The sequence below is a fragment of the Equus caballus genome, chromosome 5 (assembly GCF_041296265.1).
Source record: "Equus caballus isolate H_3958 breed thoroughbred chromosome 5, TB-T2T, whole genome shotgun sequence".
NCBI classification, from domain to species: domain Eukaryota; kingdom Metazoa; phylum Chordata; class Mammalia; order Perissodactyla; family Equidae; genus Equus; species Equus caballus.
The window spans coordinates 59,583,412-59,600,857 of NC_091688.1; the positions used below are offsets into that span (position 1 = coordinate 59,583,412).

Below are 17,446 nucleotides of genomic sequence, written 5' to 3' on the forward strand. Positions count from 1 at the left end.
ATTTATTTATTTTAAAGATTTTTATTTTTTCTCCCCAAAGCCCCCTGGTACATAGCTGTATATTCTTTGTTGTGGGTCCTTCTAGTTGTGGCATGTGGGACGCTGCCTCAGCGTGGTTTGATGAGCAGTGCCATGTCTGCGCCCAGGATTCGAACCAACGAAACACTGGGCCGCCTGCAGCGGAGCGCGCGAACTTAACCACTCGGCCACGGGGCCAGCCCCCTCTTCCTTTTTATAAATAAAATAAATCCTCCTCTGAGCATTTGGATGAGGAGTATCATAAAACATTTAATATGTGCAAATTTTTCAATCCAATAATTTCACTTCTAAAAATCACCTATTAATTTATCAAATATTTATGAACACCTATGTGCCAGGCACTATGAATAAAATGGTAACCAGAAACAGATATCATTGCTGCTCTTGTGGAGCTTCATGAGAGTGACAGATAATCAGATAATCACACTAATGAAGGAATTACTGCAAATTGAGACCTTAATGATAAAAGGAAATATTAGGTACTTATGTTTGCTAGTCCCTATTCCAAACTCTTTCCATGTATTAATTTAATCAGAAAACAACTTACCATATGCACTATAATACATATGTAGTTTTATTATCTCCATCACTATTATACCCACTTGCGGATAATGAAACTGAGGCAGAGAGAAGTTAAATAATTTGTCCAAGGTCACACAGCCAATAAGTGATAGAGCTGGAATTCAAACCAGATAGTCTGGCCCTTGCTTAACCATTATACTATACTGCTTCTCACAAGTAGCTATGAAGGAAAGAAACAGGAATCTGTGAGAACACGTAACAAAGAAAACTGATCTAGATATGAGCTCTCTGAGGAAGGACAGTTTGAGCTGAGATCAAAGTTTGAGTGGGCATTAACTCTGCAAAGTGGGTGGTGGTGGTGGTGGTGGTAGGGAAAATGATTCAACTAGAGGACAGAATGTGCAAAGGCCCTGAGGCAAGAAGTAGCATGGTACAGTGAAGAAAGTGAAAGGCCAGTGTAGCTAGAATGTAGAAAGCAAGGGGAAAGTAGGACATTGTGTGGCTAGAGAGGCCATCTAGGCCAGATGATATAGAGTTTTATAGGCCCTTAAGGCTTTTGTTTTTCATCCTAAGAACAAGGGAAAGATATGGAGACGAGGGTTGGAGGAGCAGGGATCAGTTTCCCTTTGAAAAGATCACTCTTACTGCGGTTTAGACAATGGATTGCAGGGGAGTCACAGTGCATGCAGAGATGAGGGTGGTGGTATCTTGAAGGTGGTAAGTTGATTTAGGGTGGTGACAGTGGAAATGGAGACAAATGGAGGGATTTGGAGAAACATCTAGGAAGTCAAATTGACAGGACTAGGTAATAGATTGGATATGAAGAAGAAGAAGTTTCAGGTTTCGAGGATGACCCTCTCCTATATCCAATCTGTCAGTAAAATCAGTTAATTCATCTTCTAAATATCTCTCTTTCTAGTGCAAATAAATGAACAGTAACACCATTCATTGAGATAGGGAATGTGGAAGAATAGGAGGTTTGGGAGAAGATTACTGAATCTTGGAGATGCTGAGTTTGGGGTGCCTTTGAGACATTTACGTGGAGTCAGTTGGCAAGATGGGTCTGGACTTCAAAGAATAGACCTGGGATGGCTGAAGTTATATAGTTTTCTTTGGTGTGTATGAGGAAGATTTGCCCTGAGCTAACATCTGTGCTAATCTTCCTCTACTTTGTATGTGGGATGCCTCCACAGCATGGCTGATGAGTGGAGGTCTACACCTGGGATCCAAACTTGAGAGTTATTGTATGGATGGCAAATGAAGCTGTAGCATGGATGGATTTGCCTAGGGAAAGAAAATTCATTAAGAGGGTCTAGAGTTGGTATTTCAGAAAGTTCAATACTGAATAAGTCTGAGTGCAGTAAAGGGCAACTCAGTAGGCCTGGATCATTCAAACAATGGCCTGTCTTTAGAACTGGCCCTTGACTGACTCCTGGGAGATAACTTCTGAGCCCTTGGAATATTCCACCTAATAAGAAGAGTGGTTTGTATGCCTGAGACCTTGGGACACACTGTATCACTTTGATAAACAGTTTATGCCAACAATGTGATTTATGATGAACACATGTTTTAGTGTGCCTGAGGCCTTGGACCATGCTGTATCAGTTTGACCTCTGTGGGCTGGAGTCTGAGTAGCTGAGGTCAGTTTTGTGTGTGCTCCATGCCTATGGCACAGACCTCCAATAAACACCCTGTATGCCAAGGCTTGGGTGAACTTCCCTGTCTGACAACACTTCACGCATGTTGTCACACATCATTGCTGGGAGAATTAATGCCTGTGCAACTCCACTGGGAGAGGACACCTGGAACCTCGTGCTTGTTTTCTCCTGGACTTTTCTTCTCGCACCTTTTCCCTTTGATGATTTTAATCTGTATCATTTCACTGTAATAAACCATAACCATGAGTATCACAGCTTTTCTGAGTCCTGTGAGTTCTTTCAGTCGGTCTTGGGGACCCTGACACAGTCTGTAAAAGAGAAACAGCAGTTCAAGAGGTAGGAGGAAAACCAGGAGAGTGTGGTGTCATGAAAGCCAATGAAGTAAGTGATTCCAGAAAGGGGAACGGTGTTAAATCCCACAGAGAAGACAAGTAAGGTTAGGGATAAAATATGTCCACTGGATTGAAAACCTGGAGGTCACTGATGACTGTAGCAAGAGCTGTTTTAGTACAGTGATGGGAGTGGAAGCCGGGCCACTCTTTCAGAGTGGATTGAGGAATGAGTGTGATGTGAGGAAATAGAGACCTTTAGAGAAAAAAACAGAGATTTGAAAAAAAGATTGCATGTTAATTGTACTTTTTATTTACAGTAGCAAAATACATCACACACAATCTAGATATCTAATAACCTAATAGGAACCCTTCAAATTTATATATTAAAAACTTTTACCATGAGTATGCTTGTTGAATCAGCAATTCTATTTTTAGGAATAACCACAAGAAATAAATATAGACATGCAAAGATTTATTCATCACGTTTGTCACGGTATTGTTTATAATAGCTAAAAAGTGAAAACAACCTTATTATGTAACGACAGCCAATACATTAAAGTACACTCACATAATGAAGTCTACTTATTGTCTAAAATGGGATGTATCTTATTGCTTGCAAGAATTAGAGATAATGTGCGTGAAAGCACTTTATAAATTGTAAACTCCTGTTGAAATGTCATGTTTATTATTGGGATTACCAGTGTGCCACTGGAAGGTCTTAGAACATAGAAAAAGCCAAGAGTTAGCAATTAGACTCAGAACTCTGCCATCTGTCCCTCTTTTCTTGGTACTAGTTAGTGGTTCTCAAACTTACACAGACAACACAGCACCTGGAAGTCAAAGTGCACTTTGCACAATACCATGAAATGCTGAGAAGTGAACTTTGTTTTTCCTATGATTTTGGTTTTAATTATCTTAAGCCTTATGATCACACAATTTACAAATTTGTGCTGATGGTATATCTTCTCTAATCCTTCTAATAAGTTGGCAAAAGCACCATTACCAATCACACATATATAGGAGTTCTACAGTTTTATGTGTTTTTGAATAGCTGTTTAAAGACAATCCTGAAGGATAACTTAGTCTTTAGATAGTAAAGCATTCAAAAACAAAGTTTAACTTGCTATTGTATCTTGTCATGCTTACTTTTAAAAGCATGTGACCGTACAATGTTCTTTGATATTATACACATACCAGACTAAAATGCCTTTCATCAAGTAAAAGGCAACATTTTAGATGCAGGAAACTTTAATTGGCATAGTTAAGACCAAAAAGATAAAGTGGACATTGCTACCTTATCTTCAGCCCTTTAACAGTCTAACGAACACAAATTGGAACATGGGTGAGTCTTGGTCAGTTCTATGAGACAAGTGAAGGGATTTCCTCAGTTTTTAAATATATTCATATAACCAGTATATAAATCTAAATATAAAACCAATCTCCTACAGTTTTGAGATGGCATTTACCTCTTTGTGAAAAGCAGAACATTACTAATCAAGTCTAATCATATCTTAAGGGGGAAACAATCATAGGACTTGCTGAACCAGAATTACTATCAAAATTCAAAAAGCTGATTGTATTAATTTAACCACAAGCCAATCTTATTTAAATCAGGACTCTCCAACAAAAATATTCTATCAGCCATTCATGATATGAACTCTTGTGTATGAGATCAATTTAAATATGTTACACATAAAAGAAGTTGAGACATTTCAGTTTTGTAAGAAGAAAGGCAGCGGCCAACTATTACTCATTAGCAGCTTTTTTGAGATAAGCTTGACAGCTGCTCTTTCTGCCTTCTTAATGCCAGTGAAGATCATTTCTGTCCTATGGATGTACTTCTTGGGGTTCTCCAAACACACCTCGCCCCAGCTGATGCCTTTCTTTTTGTCGGAGGCAGTGTAAGAGAATCCAGGGGCCTCACCCGTCTTTCACCCAAACAGACCATGGAGATTTCTTGTGCTTGCCTCCATTTTCCACGGTGTAGTATTGGGCACACTTTGGGACAAAAATCTTGCCCTTCTCAGCATCACCTATTTTTATTTCACTCTTTCAACAAGAGCATTAGGAAGGCCCCTGCTCCAAAGCCAGACGTCCCACCAAATCCAAAGACATGCTAAGTCCAAGGTACATGTGCCTATGTACCCATGTTCAGAGAAGTGAACTTTAAATCACAAAAAATGTCACCTTTATACGCCCTGGCCTCACCCACTCATGAGTGCAATTATAGCACATTAACAGAAATGCCCCGGGGCCGGCCCCGTGGCCAAGTGCTTAAGTCTCGGACATGGCACCACTCATCAAGCCATGCTGAGGCAGCATTCAACATGCCACAACTAGAAGGACCCACAACTAAAAATACACAACTATGTACCGGGGGGCTTTGGGGAGAAAAAGGAAAAATAAAATCTTTAAAAAAAAAATTAAAAAAAAAAAGAAATGCCCCAAATCTCAACTGCAGCTCAGCATTCTTCTGCTCCTGCTATTGACCATGGGTGCTCTGTGCAAGAGTTGCAGAACTGGCCTTTGCAAATCTTCACGTTACTCTTGGGCTACTGCCTCACTGTTGCCAACCCCTGCGCCCAGCCGATGGATTATGCTTTCACCACTGCTCTCCTATTTATGTCACTCACTTCCAGTGCTTTCTCTTTTCTGGACAACTGGAAAGTTCCTTCACTTCTAGTTACCAGCAATTTTGGGGGGAGGGAGGGAGGTTCTCCATAGCAGAGCTGCTAGGCACCTACTGATAGCTCTCTCCTTTCTTTCAGAACTGTGTTTTTCTCATAACACTTGGGCAAGAAGCTCAGGGGTAAAAGGTAGCCTAGTCTGGGGAATGCCTGGACACAGCCTTTACCAGTACCTGCTGCTCCTTTCAGCCTATAGCATGATTCCTCTTTTTGAGATTTTTCTCTGAGATACCTTTGTTTCTCCCTTCAGGGACCTTTGAGTCTACTTTTACATTCATTTCATGTTTACCATGCACCAGGCACTGTTAGCACTTTACAAATATTTAATTGTCAAACAACCTCAAGGTAGGTCCTACTAGTAACAAACACCCTTTTACAAATGAGGAAACCGAGGCAAGTTAAGTAACTTACCCCAAACCACACAGCTAGCTGTTGGTGGAACCAGGCTTCAAACTAGGCATTTTGGCTCCAGGGCACAGATTCCATCTTCTTGCTCTGCACTCTCTCCATCAGACAGATCTGTGCATATCATATCTCAGTGATGCCTCACTAATGATTTCAGTCTCTCCTGCAAGATTTCTGGGCTCCCATGCAAATCAAGGATGTAGCTGAGTATCAGTTTCAACGTCCCCAAATATTCCATGACAGTTTAATTCCAGGCACTGCCTTTTCAGAGCACACAAATTTCACGGGAGGGCAATTTCCTCTCTATAAAATTACACAGTTTTCAAAAACACACTTTTATACTAGATTTTAATAAACACAAATGGCAGCTCCCATCAAAAGGTTAAGAAAAATTCAAGGAAGCAAAACTTTTTGTTGAGAAATTCAGCTCATTAACTTATTTTTTTCAAGTGAATTTGGAGACAAGTCTTGATTTGCTCTTTATTATATACACTCCATATTTTTCACCACCTGCACAGATACCATCTGGCCCAATCAACCATTATTATTTCCTTGGCTGAAATATCTTTGTATTAGCAGCCTAACTGGTCTTCCTTCTTCCACTCTGACTTCCAACAAGCGACTTCTCCAGAAAGTGTCCACAGTGACTCTTTTTACGACTTTGAGTCTTTGTTCAAACTCATCTCAGACTTTCCATCTCACTCAGCATCTTAAAACTGAGGTATGAGTACTCTTTGGGTACCCCAGTGGAGAAAATTTTTCCAAGACTACACAAGTAAGGATAGTGTTAAGGGAATTAACTATATATACATAAACTAATCATATATACACATATACACGCATAGTTTTTTTTTTAAAGATTGGCACCTCAACTAACATCTGTTGCCAATCTTTTTTTCTTCTTCTTCTTGTTCTCCCCAAACCCCACCAGTACATAGTTGCATATTCTAGTTGCCGGTCCTTCTGGTTGTGCTATGTGGGATGCTGCCTCAGCATGGCTTGATGAGTTGCACCATGTCCATGCCCAGGATCCAAACAGGCAAAACCCTGGGCCACCAAAGCGGAGCTCGAGAACTTAACCACCAGGCCTTGGTGTGGGCCCCTGCACAGTTTTTTTAATTCAGTGCTTACATTTATAAAAATGAAAAGTGGAATTGATACAAGACCCTATCTCTTCCTAGTAATGTTATATATATCCACGATCCAGGTCTATATAAACTAATTGAAAAAAAAAATTACCAGTCATTTCATTAAGACATTCCCAATAACACTCTTTTTCGTGTTTAATATTTATTTAACAAACTATAACCTTTTTTTTCTTTTTTTTGAGGAAGATTAGCCCTGAGCTAACTGCTGCCAATCTTCCTCTTTCTGCTGAGGAAGACTGGCAGTGAGCTAACAGCCATGCCCATCTTCCTCTACTTTATATGTGGAATGCCTGCCACAGCATGGCTTTTGCCAAGAGGTGCCATGTCCGCACCCTGGATCTGAACCAGCGAACCCTGGGCTACCGAAAATCGCAACATGTGAACTTAACCGCTGCGCCACCAGCTGGCCCTATAACTTTTGATTATGTACTTTTAAAATGGACAATAGCGTTTGTTAAACCACTTTAGTGTTTACTTTTCCACTGGGTAGATTTAAAATAATGTAACAATTTAAAAGTCAGTATTGCAAACTGTCAGAAATTGCATGTTTTGCGACTATACTCACGATGAAAAATTTTAGAGTCAATTGACAATGTTTGAGGGTTGAAAGTTTTTCAAACTTCTTTTCAAGGGCACAAAAGCTAAAAAAAATTGAAGACCATTTCTGTGTATACCTGGCCCCCTTAATTCTCTTATCTCATGCTCTACTACGCTTCGCCTTGTGCAAGCCACTCCAGCCACACTGACTCCTTACTGCTCACAAACCAAGAATCCTTCTGTCTCAGACTCTTTATACTTAGTTTGTTCCTTTTTCTGGGAACACTCTACTTTCTACAGGAGAGCCACAAGGCTTGTTCACCTATAACAGAGGCCTTCCTCAATCATCTTTAATCTCTTCTACTCTTATTTTTTCTTCATTGCATTTATTACTCTCTGGCATATGTTTATCAATCTTCCTCCATTACATTGTAAACTCCTTCAAGGCAAGGATCTCTTTTGTTCTCTGCTAGCGTCTCTAAAACACTACCTGACACATAGTAACAGGTTAATACTTTTGAACGAATAAGTGATAAACGTTTCGAGGTGGCTTACTTTAAGGACTTAGCTCAAAGAATAACAGTTTCTTGGGAAAACAGAAGACGAAAGCACTTCATGATCTTCACATTAAAACAGCTGTTGCGCTACATAAAAATCGCGAGTACTTGTTTTTCAAATGAAGACAATCCTTTCTGAAAACTTCTACTGCCGATATTGTCATGGCATTTGTAACTCAACTCACGACAGGACACAAAGTGGGACTCTCAGGACATAATACTGGTTAGATCCGCGGCTCCCCAAAGTGACGCACATCAGAATCAGCTGAGGCGACTTGTCAACATCCCGCAGCCTCTCCCCCACTTCCTGATACAGGTCTGGGGTGTGGCCCCGGCACCACTGCTTTGAAAAAGCTCCTCAGTTGATTGGTTTTCTGATACGTAGCAACGTCTGAGAATCAATCACCTTAAGATGCTAAAAATAGCTGTTCAAGAGTTTCTTCCTCACCCGGCCTTTTCAGCCTATTTCTGGTAGGCTCCCAGCTTAAAAAAATACAACCTGCTGCATTGCTCCCTATGGCACAACCGCCCAAAGGAACGCGAGTCCCGGAAACCCTCCTGGGAGGTCTGCACCTCCGAGGCAGGAGGCTCAGCCGTCCGACCGCGCGGCAACTAAGGTTTCCGCGGAGACGCGCCCGCCTCTGGGGACGGCGCCGTCCGGAGACGCTTGCTCGGCAGGAACCGGCGCCGGCCTCCTATCCTTCCACACTTTCCCGCTTTTCTCCCCGCACCACCGCTGCCTCCGAGCTCGGAACCACCTCTGGCCTTAAAAGCTCACTGCGAGCTGAACTGCCTCGACGCGAACGCAACGCGTCGGCCCCGGAGCTCGGGAGGGGCGGCAAGGACGCCACCGCGCCCCTAGTTCCCGCCTCCCTCCGGGGGACGTCCGTGCGTGCGTGCGCGCGCCGCGCCCGCCCTGCTTCAACCGCGCGACGCGAGGGCGGGGGCGCCGCGTGCGCGCGCGCTCTCGTTCGTTTGCTCGGCTGCTCGCTCTCGGCGGCAGCTCTCGCTGCGGTTGCGGCTGGGGCTGGGGGCGGTGGCGGCGGCGCGGGCGGCGGGCGGCGCGGGGCGGTCCGGCGGGTTCAAAGAGGAAAACATGGCGGAAAACAAAGGCGGCGGCGAGGCTGAGAGCGGCGGCGGGGGCAGCGGCAGCGCGCCGGTAACTGCCGGGGCCGCCGGGCCCGCGGCGCAGGAGGCGGAGCCGCCTCTCGCCGCGGTGCTGGTGGAGGAGGAGGAGGAGGAAGGCGGCAGGGCCGGCGCGGAGAGCGGCGCGGCCGGGCCCGACGACGGGGGGGTGGCCGCGGCCTCCTCGGGCTCGGCCCCGGCTGCCTCAGCCCCTGCGGCCTCAGTGGGCCCTGGAGTTCCCGGGGGGGCGGTATCGACGCCGGCCCCAGCTGCAGCCTCGGCTCCCGCTCCAGGTCCTTCGGCGGGGCCGCCTCCTGGACCGCCAGCCTCTCTCCTGGACACCTGCGCCGTGTGTCAGCAGAGCTTGCAGAGCCGGCGTGAGGCGGAGCCCAAGCTGCTGCCCTGTCTTCACTCCTTCTGCCTGCGCTGTCTGCCCGAGCCGGAGCGCCAGCTCAGCGTGCCCATCCCGGGGGGCAGCAACGGCGACATCCAGCAAGGTGAGCGGGAGGCCCTGCCCCAGGTGGGCCGAGGAGGAGCGGGGGACGGAGGTGCTCGGGCCCGGGGCTGCCCGGACCGGCGCGATCCTGAGGGGTCTAAGGTGAAAGATACGGCCCCTGGGACAGTTTCCAGAGAAGCCGGACCGCCGGAGCTATGGGGAGGGTTAAGGGAAGGGTGCCGGCTGCGAGAGACTGGGGGAGGGGACACCGGCTGCGAGGGAGGTTTATGATGTGCGGAAACGGACGGGGAAGGCGTGGACTCCGGCCGAGGGCAGGTTCGGGAGCTGACGGACCGGGACTGTGAGAGAAGAGGGGGTCTGGAAACCGCTTGTGAGAAGCGTTTTGGGAGGGAAGGCCTGGAGCCGGGAGAGGTGTTGAGGAGGGAGTAGGTCAGGGATGAGGGCTGTGAGGATGACTTGCCCTAGAGGGAGAGGACTTCATCTGTTCAAGCCTAGGGGAAAGAAGGACTAGGGATTAAATAGAGGACGATAAAGGGCACTGGAGAGTTTGGGGCTAAGAGAAGGCGTCTGGTAGAAAGTAATTTTAAGATGACATTGGGAAGGAGGAACTCTGGAAACGAAAATAGCTGTGAGGGGCTTGCATGATTAGGGAAAAATCCCAAGGTCTGGGGGTGAAGGAGAAATGAACTTTGAAGGGAATTGGGAGTTAGGGAGAGCTGGGCATGAATTTCAGTTAATTGTACATTAATGAGCCCGTAGTGTTCCTGACACTTTGCTACAATTGGATAAAATACTCAATGAGGGGCTCATTCACAGTCTGATATCTGGGAGCAAATATATAACATAGAGCATTGGAGGTGGGTACTTGGTACAGTGGTTGTGGCGCAGTCAGGAGGAGATTAGAGAAACTTCACTGAAGAGGAAACCGTTGAGCAGGTTTCTTGAAGGGTGAGTAGCTCACTGGGTTGGAGAGTATTCAGGGCACAGGACACCTTACACATACATCCCTTGAGCTAATGGATGTGGAAGAGGATTGGTGGAAATTAGGTTGGTTTGATGGGCTGAGTAGGTAAGGGGTCTGCAATCTCTTATCTGAAACCCTTGACCAGGTGTGTTTCAGACTTCAGAATAGTTGGAAATTTTTCTTTTTCCTGATAAGGTCTCTAATACTCCAGTGGGATCTGAGTTAACAGCTCATTGTCAAACACATTAACATTTCTGCAGTGAAACTTAGGAATGTCACACTAATGGGCTGGATAACAAATAGCCGCCTTTCAGGGTGGGTTTTGTTGCAAACATTAAAAAACTTTAAAGTTTCAAGGCTTTTGAATTTTGGAACTGCAAGTAAGGAATTGTGGACCTATAGTAAGGAGTTTGAGATTCATCCTGTACAAGAATGTATCTTGTGCAGTGTAGACTAAAGGGAGTCCCTGAAGGACTTTTATATCAAGAGGATAAAAGGATCACATTTGTGATCTAGAAAGATCACTTGGGGCATTTTGAAGGGTAAGGGAAGGCAAGGCTGGAGGCAGGACCAATTAGGAGAATCTTGGCAATAATTTAGGTGAGAAATTAGCATTTGGAATGGGTGGTAAAGGACTGATATCAGGTATTGAAGAAGGAAGCCTTTTGGTATGGGGACAGGTATGGATTTTGTGAGATGTCTTTGAGTTTGGATGTCTACTTTATCACTTGCTATTTTTGACATGGACAGATTAATTTTTCTTAGCCTCAGTTTTCTCATTTGTGAAACAAGGACAAAATTACCTACCTCATAGGGTTTATTGATAGAATGAAATGTGTAAAGTGACATACGTGATAGTTGTTAATGAAATGGAAGCTAGTTTATTATTAATAGTAACTAATTGTAAGTAGCCATGGGAATGGAGATGGGGGGGCCATTGAGATTGGTGTCAGGGAAACAAACATGTCTAGGCTGAGTTCCAGGTTTCTTGTTTGGTGGATGGCAGTGCTATTAATGCAAATAAAAGCATTCAGGCACAGAAGCAGGTGAGTGTGTGTGGTGGAGGGAGGGTAGAATGGTGTCAGTTTTGGATGTTTTGGGTTTGAAGTGTTATTGAGAGATGCAGGTAAGACTGTTAAGAATAAGGATTTGATTGATGGAGAAAATACTAAGTGATAATGGGTGTATAGAGGGTGGATAATGGGTGTATAACTAACTGCTCATGGCCTCATGAGTATAGTAAGACATGTGGGATTCACTGTTCTTGTGGGAACCTGGATTAAGTGAGATTTAGAGGGAACACAAGATGAAAATTGTGTTTGATGTGGCTGAGGGACTGAGGTTATGAAACTGGCTCTCTGATATTTATGCAGGGGAGGGAATAATAGTCTGTAAATTCTGTCTTCATTTCTTCATCCTTTGTTTTGAACTAGGAAAAGTAAGTAGATGGGACTAAATACTGTCAGTCTGAATGTAATATTGCTTTCTGACCAGTATCTAAAACAAATTAAGTCTGGAAGCCACCATGTTTTTAGGCAGGGAGTCTGGAAAATAATTTGTTAGTATTAACTACTGTATATATTCTTTACTTTGCTGTTTAAAAAAGCAAGCATGCTTTTCTGGAAGGAACACTGGATTTGGGGTCAGGGGGCATGGTTCTGCCACTTGTTTTCTGGTTCCCTCAGGTTCGTAATGTTTCTGTCCTTCAGTTTCTTTCTTTCTAAAATGTAGGTAATAGTCCTTCACTTATACCTCAGTAAGTCAAAGTAAATAATGAATGTGAAATGCTTTCATAAGCTGTGAAATGCTTTGCAAATGCAACGTATTATTGAACAACCTGTGATTCCATGTCTGGTCTGGGGAACCATAGCTGGTAGTTTATCCACCATCCTAAGTGTTTCTGAAACAACGACAGGTACATTACTCTCCCTCCTAACTGGCCTGTCTTCTTTTCCTCTAACACACCAAAGTTATTCACACCTTTTAGCTGTTCCCTCTAGATTGATGGTTCTCCAAGTGTGGTTTTTGGACTAGCAGTATCAGCATCATCTGTGATCTTGTTAGGAATGCAAATTTTTGGGCCCCACTCCAGACCTGACCAGCAGTCTGTCTTAACAAGTCCTCCAGGTGATTTTGATGTACAATAAGTTTGAGAACCGCTGTTCTTAAGAGTTCCTCGCTTCAAATATTGGCTCCTCAGAAAGGCCTTCTCTGACCTCTCTTTTTAAAGGCTTTATTTTTTAGAGCAGTTTTAGGTTTATAGCAAAGTTAAAGAGGAAGACATGGAGATTTTCCATATATTCCCTGCCCCTACAAATGCATAGTCTTCCCCATTATCAATATTCCCTACCAGAGTGGTATATTTGTTATAACTGATGGACTTGCGTTGACACATCATAATCACCCAAAGTCTGTGGTTTACATTAGGGTTCACTCTTAGTGTTATACATTCTCTGGGTTTGGACAAATGTATAATGACATATATCCATCATTATAAAATCATACGGAGTATTTTCACCACCATAAAAATCTTGGGGCTGCTACTCTTTTTAAAGTAGTCCTCCAGGGGCTGGCTGGTGGCATAGTGGTTAAGTTCAGTGTGCTGCTCTTCGGCAGCCTGGAGTTTGCAGGTTCACATCAGGCACAGACCTACACATCACTCATCAAGCCATGCTATGGCAGTGTCCCACATACAAAATAGAGGAACATTGGCATAGATGTTAGCTCGGGGCTATTCTTCCTCACCAAACAAACAAATAAATAAAGTAGTCCTTGAGGTCACTCTCTGACGTAACACTTTTTTTTTTCCATAGGACAGCTAAAATCCAGAATGTTTACTTGTTTTTTTTTTTTACTTATTTTTCTTGTTTCCCCCTAGAATATTGTAGAGTGAATGTTCAATAAATAGCTTTTGAATGAATAAGAGTCACCTGGAGAACTTTTTAAATTCCATTTTGGGAGTTTGAGAGACCCTCTTTTGGGGATGACACTGGGAATCTGCTTTTTAAACTATTATCTCACATGATTCTGATTCTGGTACCTATCACCCTGAGAAATAGGGATTTAAATATTTTGAGGAGAAAGACTGATTTACTGTTGGAGTATTTGGAAGATCAAAATAGATAAACTAGTTTATATTTGTTGAATCTCACTAGTGAGCTTTTTAAAGCACTTTTGTGAGTTTTAAAGTTCTGTTTCAAGTTGAGTGAGAACAGTTATCATTAGTGGGTGTGTGTAAATCTATAATGTATCAATAAAAATACAATTTGTATTGATGTATCTGAAGAAACTGTCAAACTCTTGAAGGAGTTGAGACTTTATAGTAGGGCATGTCTGAGACAGCATGGTGATGTGGATGAAGAACTGGATTGGGAGTAACTTGCACAGGGTTCTGCTATTAATAAGTTATGTCTCCTTGGGCAAGGCACCTCGACAGCTTTTCCAGGTGTGCTAGTGCCGAGTTCCTAGCCTGTAAAATTCTATGATTCTATTGTCTTTTACGCTAACTTTTTACAACTACATAAATTTCATATTCTTATCATTTGTGGGGAATGATGGAAGAATCAACATGGAAAAATGATTCTTGTCTTCAACTTACTGTGAAAAGTCTGAGATGGCAGCTGTCATGTGGTAAGTGAGAGGCAGTACCTCTGGGTGCAGTGTGAAGAGCACCTCCTCACAGTGATTCTGTCTCTGCCATCACTGAGCATGGTGAGTCGCTCTGGGGAGTCTTCTGTTTGAGCCCTTGGAAGTTCTTGCCCCAGGAGTACATATACTGCATGGTAGTTTGCTAGTTCTGCATGTGGCTTATCTGTTTGGGGATTTTTTAGGCCCTACTTTCTCTAATGCCCTATTTGATATAAACAAGCTTGAGTTTTTTTTTTTTTTAAAGATTTTATTTTTTCCTTTTTCTCTCCGAAGCCCCCCGGTACGTAGTTGTATATTCTTCGTTGTGGGTCCTTCTAGTTGTGGCATGTAGGACGCTGCCTCAGCGTGGCTTGATGAGCAGTGCCATGTCCGCGCCCAGGATTCGAACCAACGAAACACTGGGCTGCCTGCAGCGGAGCGCGCGAACTTAACCACTGGGCCACGGGGCCAGCCCCTACAAGCTTGAGTTTTTGAATGATAATATAGTCGTCAGCAGCCGGTCGTTAAAGATGTATCAAAGAAAACACTTTTTAACAACTTGTAGCATTGTGGTTGGTTAAATGCACACAATTCAGGAGTCATACTACCTGAATTCGTTTTTAAGCTCCACCCTTTACTACTTGAATGACTATGGATAAATTACTTAAGATCTATAAATTAAGGGTAATAACTATACCTACTTCATAGTGTTATTGTGTTTATTAAATGAGTTAATACATTGTAAAGTGCTTCATATAGTGCCTGGCATGTGGTATGCCCCCAATAAATTGTAGTACAGTCCTCCCTCGGTATCTGCGGGGGATTGGTTACAGGAACCCCCGTAGATACCAAAATCTGTGGATGCTGAAGTTCCTTCATATAAAATGGTGTAGTACAGTGAATACAGTCGGTTCTCTGTATCTGTGTGTGTTGCATCTACCGATACTGAGGGCTGACTGGACTATTTCTGTTGTCTTCCGGTTGTCCCCCATTGTCTTTGTTACTACCTCTATCTCACAGTCTCACAGTAAGCAGAAAGAAGAGGGAAGAAGGTAAATTGTTGGTGTTCTTCTAGGGTTTTCTGACATCTAATGATGTACAGCACACCTGACAAGGTGATTTGCATTCCAAACCTCTCCAGCTACCAAAAAATTATAATGTAAGAATTTGTAAACTGATGTTCTGAATCCTAAGTCTTTACAAGTTTTAGTATCTGTACATGAGATATTTTAGTTAGGAGAATCTAATTGCTTTTTGTTTCTTCATATGTATTCCTCTCAGCAGACCCTAAATAAGAATGCTTTAAAGTAGTGAATCTCAGAGAACCCTGGGGGGATCGTCCCTGAGACCCTTTCAGGCGTTGGCAAAATTAAAACTGTTTTCACAATAAGACTAATTCATTATTTGCCTATTCATTGTTCTGACATTTATATTAATGATGGAAAAGCAATGTTGTGTAAAACTGCTGGCACCTTAGCAGAAATAGTGCCCTCAAACCATGCTAAAAGTCATTGTATCTTTACCACCACACTTAGGGTAAAAACAAAAATAACACCAAAAAAACCCATGCTAGTTTCACTTTGTGTCCTTGATGAAGCTGTAAAAAATTTTGTTATTAAATCTTGCTCCTTGGAGCAGGCCTGGTGGCATAGTGGTTAAATTCATGCACTCTGCTTCGGCAGCCTGGGGTTCGTGGGTTCAGATCCTGGACGTGGACCCACACACTGCTTATCAAGCCATGCTGTGGTTGGCGTCCCACATATAAAATAGAGGAAGATGGGCCCTGATGTTAGCTCAGGGCCCATCTTCCTCAGCAAAAAGAGGAGGATTGGTAGAGGTTGTTAGGTCAGGGCTAATCTTCCTCACCAAAAAAAAAAAAAAAAAAAAAACCCAAAAACCTTGATCCTTCATATTCTGTGTGATGAAATGAGAAGTGTGCATAAAGTGCTTCTGCAGACTGAAGTGCAAGAAAAAAAAATTTGTGCAGTTGTTTGAATTCCAAGCTGAATTAGCTGCCTTTTTTCATGGAAAATAATTTTTATGTGAAAGAATGATTAATGAACAGTGGTTTCCAGGCATAAGTATTTGGCAGCCATTTTCTCAAAAATGGATAAGTTGAACCTGTCACTTCAAGGAAAACAACTGACGTTGTATGTTGCCAGTGATAAAAACTGAGCTTTTAAATGAAAATTAGAATTTTGGAAAACTTGTTTCTGTCACCATGAGCTTGACAGCTTCTCAATATTTAAAGGCTTTTCTGATGAGATTGGTAGTGATAGTAACACTTTTTTTTTTTTTGCTGAGGAATATTCACCCTGAGCTAACATCTGTTGCCAGTCTTCCTCTTTTTTTGCTTGAGGAATGTTCACCCTGAGCTGACGTCTGTGCCAGTCTCACTCTATTTTGTATGTGGGTCACTGCCACAGCATGTCTACTGATGAGGGGAGTAGGTCTGTGCCCGGGAGTATGCTGAACTTAATCACTAGGCCACAGAGCTGGCCTCTAACATTTTTTTTTATGTTGTGCAATGAAATGTCAACATTTGGAAGATCTACATAGTGAATTAGTGTTTTCCAAGTGACTGATGCATGATATTACAAAATCATGCATAGGCAAAACATTCAAAGTCAAAATAGACCAACAGATTTTTTAAAAAAATTTTTTTCCCTTTTTCTCCCAAAGTCCCCCAGTACATAATTGTGTATTTTTAGTTGTGGGTCCTTCTAGTTGTCGCATGTGAGATGCCACCTCAGCATGGCTTGATGAGCAGTGGTGTCTGCACCCAGGATTCGAACTGGCGAAACCCCAGGCTGCTGAAGCAGAGCACATGAACTTAACCTCTCTGCCACAGGGCTGGCCCCAGACCAATAGATTTTAATGTAAAGGAGTAGTAAAAGTTCATCAGCACAGTTTGAAATTCCACATTACAATTGATGTTTAGAAAATAGGTACACTTTTTACATTTTTGTATTATATGGAAGAAGAATATCCACACAGTTGTCTGAAATGGCTATTAATCTACTCTTCCCTTTTGTTAAATACTTAGCTGTATGAGGGCAGGTTTTCTTCATCTTCTTCAGACAAAATAACCTGTCATAACAGATTAAATGCAAAAGCATATATTCAGCCATCTTCTATTAAACTAGACATTACAGAGATTTTAAAACTGTAAAAATAGTGCCATTCTTTACTAAAACTTTTTGTTTTGGAAAATATAGTTATTTCTGATAAAAATGTTATTTAAACATGTGATGAGTTTATTTTTATTTTTTTGAGGAAGATTAGCCCTGAGCTAACATCTGCTGCCAATCCTCCTCCTTTTTTTTTTTCTGCTGAGGAAGACTGGCCCTGAGATAACATCTGTGTCCATCTTCCTCTGCTTCAGATG

The 17,446-nt window shown here is 42.8% G+C and overlaps 1 protein-coding gene and 1 pseudogene across 3 annotated transcripts in view; one reads left to right on the forward strand and one right to left on the reverse strand.

Annotated features, from left to right (window-relative positions):
- Positions 1–4,146: 4,146 nt before the first annotated feature.
- LOC138923985 (cytochrome c-like) lies at positions 4,147–4,700 on the reverse strand (annotated as a pseudogene).
- A 4,085-nt stretch (positions 4,701–8,785) lies between these two features.
- TRIM33 (tripartite motif containing 33) overlaps positions 8,786–17,446 on the forward strand; it is a 116,264-nt gene continuing 107,603 nt past the window's right edge. For all 3 annotated transcript variants that reach the window (XR_011438752.1, XM_023641382.2, XM_023641383.2), the window contains exon 1: positions 8,786–9,507. Coding sequence is in view for 2 of the 3 variants with exons in the window: in XM_023641382.2 (XP_023497150.2) it covers positions 8,982–9,507 (526 nt within the window). In the remaining variant the exon portion in view is untranslated. The remainder of the gene's footprint in view (positions 9,508–17,446) is intronic.